This window comes from Mustelus asterias, chromosome 24 (assembly GCF_964213995.1).
Source record: "Mustelus asterias chromosome 24, sMusAst1.hap1.1, whole genome shotgun sequence".
In the NCBI taxonomy this organism is placed as follows: Eukaryota; Metazoa; Chordata; class Chondrichthyes; order Carcharhiniformes; family Triakidae; genus Mustelus; species Mustelus asterias.
Window position 1 is genome coordinate 56,714,088 of NC_135824.1, and position 4,379 is coordinate 56,718,466.

General features: G+C 54.7%; 1 protein-coding gene across 1 annotated transcript in view; it reads left to right on the forward strand.

Moving 5' to 3' along the window:
• Positions 1-703: 703 nt before the first annotated feature.
• Positions 704-4,379, forward strand: part of LOC144511504 (HHIP-like protein 1) — a gene marked incomplete at its 5' end in the record, with an annotated part of 50,301 nt that continues 46,625 nt past the window's right edge. Inside the window, one exon of the mRNA XM_078241889.1 lies at positions 704-1,359. Coding sequence (XP_078098015.1) covers positions 704-1,359 — 656 coding nt within the window. The remainder of the gene's footprint in view (positions 1,360-4,379) is intronic.

Below are 4,379 nucleotides of genomic sequence, written 5' to 3' on the forward strand. Positions count from 1 at the left end.
TTACCCCAGTCCAACGCCGGCATCTCCACATCATAACTGTACAGAGTCACTGTTTATTCAGCAGGGTAAGGATCGCTCACTGGGTAACGATACAGAGTCACTGTCCCACAGTCCAAAGATGTGCAGGTTAGGTGAGTTGGCCATGCTAAATTGCCCTTTGGTGTCCCAAGGTGTGCAGGTTAAATGGGTTGGTAAATATGCAGGGTTACGGGGATAAGGCCTGTATAGAATGCTCTTTTGGAGAGTGAGTGCAGACTTGATGGGCTGAATGGCCTCCATCTGCACTGGAAGGATTCTATGCAGTACTGAGGGAGAGCTGCCCTGTTGGACATGCTGTCGCTTGGATGAGGCGTCAAACTAAGACCCAGGCAGTTCCTTTCTTGGTGGCGGTGGATAGGGGGGTGTTGGGAGGTGTGGATAGATGGGGCAGGGGGGTTTGGGGTGAGAGGTGTTTTAGTGGGGGGTGTTAATTATTCAAGGCTGCTCACTACCTGAAGAGCCAAGGAGGTGTCGTAGCCAATATATTCCCCTCAGTGAACATCAGTCGAGCAGGGATTATCTGGGTCATTTTCACACTGCGTGGGATCTTGCTGTGCTTGAAGCAGCAGCCATTTTTCCACCTGACAACAGCTACCTCAGAAGAAGCCGCGAATCGCGTTCGCACATCCTGAGGTGCTAAATAAATGCCAATCTATTTTATTTTCTTGCTCAGAGGTGTTCCCCATTTGCCGCTCATTTGTACGACGCTGAGGATGCCAACACCCCGGTCCGGTTGTTGCCGGGACTCTGCGGCGATTACTGCACCGAATTCTGGAAGCGTTGTCGCTCGACGCTCAGCCTCCTGACCGGCGACCAGCGGACGATGAACCTGGAGTCGGACCGGGAGAAGTTCTGCGGCTACTTGGAGCTCAAGGACCCCGAATACTGTTACCCCAACGTCCTGTCCAGCAACCGTCTCAACGCCAACCTGGGGGCGGTGCGGGAGGACCCCCAGGGCTGCCTGCAACTCTGCCTGAAAGAGGTGGCCAACCGTCTGCGCAACCCGGTGGCCATGTTGCACGCCAGCGACGGGACTCACCGCTTCTTCATAGCCGAGCAGGTGGGCCTGGTCTGGGTCTACCTGGCCAACGGGTCAAAGGTCAGCCGACCATTCCTCAATCTGACTGAGACTGTGCTGACCTCCCCCTGGTTGGGGGACGAGAGGGGCTTCTTGGGCTTGGCCTTTCACCCCAACTTCAAGAGGAATGGGAAAGTCTACGTTTATTACTCCATTTTCTCCAGGAAGGCCGAGCGAATCCGTATCAGCGAGTTCCAGCTGCTGCCTAGCAACATGAACGCTCTGGACCCCACATCAGAAAGGTCAGAGGGCAGAGACTCTTAAAGCAATAGCCTGCATGTAAAAGGCCCACATTTAAAAGGACAAAAACCCCTAATGCAATGATCTCTCCTTCCAAGTATTTGAATTATTTTCTTCCAATTGGTTCCACACACACACTGACTCTCACTGGGGTACGGGTCCCACACACACTGACTCTCACTGGGGTACGGGTCTCACACACACTGACTCTCACTGAGGTACGGGTCCGACACACACTGACTCTCACTGAGGTACGGGTTCCACACACACTGACTCTCACTGGGGTACGGGTCCCACACACACTGACTCTCACTGAGGTACGGGTTCCACACACACTGACTCTCACTGGGGTACGGGTTCCACACACACTGACTCTCACTGAGGTACGGGTTCCACACACACTGACTCTCACTGGGGTACGGGTTCCACACACACTGACTCTCACTGGGGTACGGGTCCCACACACACTGACTCTCACTGGGGTACGGGTTCCACACACACTGACTCTCACTGGGGTACGGGTCCCACACACACACTGACTCTCACTGGGGTACGGGTTCCACACACACTGACTCTCACTGGGGTATGGGTTCCACAGACATGCTGACTCTCACAGGGGTATGGATCCCACACACACTGACTCTCGCTGGGGTATGGGTTGCACACACACTGACTCTCACTGGTGTATGGGTCCCACACACACTGACTCTCACTGGGGTACGGGTCCCACACACACTGACTCTCACTGGGGTATGGGTTCCACACACACTGACTCTCACTGGAGCACAGGTACAACACACACTGACTCTCACTGGGGTACAGGTTCCACACACACTGACTCTCACTGGGGTATGGGTTCTACACACACTGACTCTCAATGGGGTATGGGTCCCACACACACTGATTCTCACTGGGGTATGGGTTCCACACACACTGACTCTCACTGGGTACGGGTCCCACACACTAACTCTCACTGGGGTACGGGTCCCACACACACTGACTCTCACTGGGTACGGGTCCCACACACACTGACTCTCACTGGGGTACGGGTCCCACACACTGACTCTCACTGGGGTATGAGTCCCACACACACTGACTCTCACTGGGTACGGGTCCCACACGCACTGACTCTCACTGGGGTACAGTTTCCACACACACTGATTCTCACTGGGGTATGGGTTCCACATACACTGACTCTCACTGGGTACGGGTCCCACACACACTGACTCTCACTGGGATACGGGTTCCACACACACCAAATCGCACTGGGGTACGGGTCCCACACACACTGACTCTCACTGGGATACGGTCCCACACACACTGACTCTCACTGGGATACGGTCCCACACACACTGACTCTCACTGAGGTACGGGTTCCACACACACTGACTCTCACTGAGGTACGGGTTCCACATACACTGACTCTCACTGGGTACGGGTCCCACACACACTGACTCTCACTGGGATACGGGTTCCACACACACCAAATCTCACTGGGGTACGGGTCCCACACACACTGACTCTCACTGGGATACGGGTCCCACACGCACTGACTCTCACTGGAGCACAGGTACCACACACACTGATTCTCACTGGGGTACAGGTTCCACACACACTCACTCTCACTGCGTACGGGTCCCACACACTAACTCTCACTGGGGTATGAGTCCCACACACACTGACTCTCACTGGGGTACAGGTTCCACACACACCAAATCTCACTGGGTACAGGTCCCACACGCACTGACTCTCACTGGGGTATGGGTTCCACACACACACTGACTCTCACTGGGTTATGGGTTCCACACACACTGACTCTCACTGGGGTATGGGTTCCACACACACTGACTCTCACTGAGGTACGGGTTCCACACACACTGACTCTCACTGAGGTACGGGTCCCACACACACTGACTCTCACTGGGGTACGGGTTCCACACACACTGACTCTCACTGAGGTACGGGTTCCACACACACTGACTCTCACTGGGGTATGGGTTCCACACGCATTGACTCTCACTGGGGTATGGGTCCCACACACACTGACTCTCACTGGGGTATGGGTTCCACACACACTGACTCTCACTGGGGTACGGGTCCCACACACACTGACTCTCACTGGGGTATGGGTTCCACACACACTGACTCACTGGGGTACGGATCCCACACACACTGACTCTCACTGGGGTACGGGTTCCACACACACTGACTCTCACTGGGGTACAGGTTCCACACACACTGTCTCTCACTGGGGTACGGGTTCCACACACACTGACTCTCACTGGGGTACGGGTCCCACACACACTGACTCTCACTGGGGTACGGGTTCCACACACACCAAATCTTACTGGGGTACGGGTCCCACACACACTGACTCTCACTGGGGTACGGATCCCACACACACTGACTCTCACTGGGGTACGGGTTCCACACACACTGACTCTCACTGGGGTACGGGTTCCACACACACTGACTCTCACTGGGGTACGTGTCCCACACACACTGACTCTCACTGGGGTACGGGTTCCACACAAACTGACTCTCACTGGGGTACGGGTCCCACACACACTGACTTTCACTAGGTAACGGGTTCCACACACACTGACTCTCACTGGGATACGGTTTCGAGACAAACTGACTCTCACTGGGGTACAGGTTCCACACACACTGACTCACGACGGGGTACAGATTCCACACACAATGACTCTCACTGGGGTATGGGTTCCACACACACTGACTCTCACTGGGGTACCGGTTCCGCACACATTGACTCTCATGGGGGCTTGGGTTCCATACACACTGACACTGATTGAAACTTACAAGATAATGAACGGCTTAGATAGGATGGACGTAGGGAAGTTGTTTCCATTAACAGGGGAGAATAGGACGCGGGGGCACAGCCTTAGAATAAAAGGGAGTCACTTTAGAACAGAGATGAGGAGAAATTTCTTCAGCCAGAGAGTGGTAGGTCTGTGGAATTCATTGCCACAGAGGGCTGTGGAGGCTGAGACGTTGAGCGTCT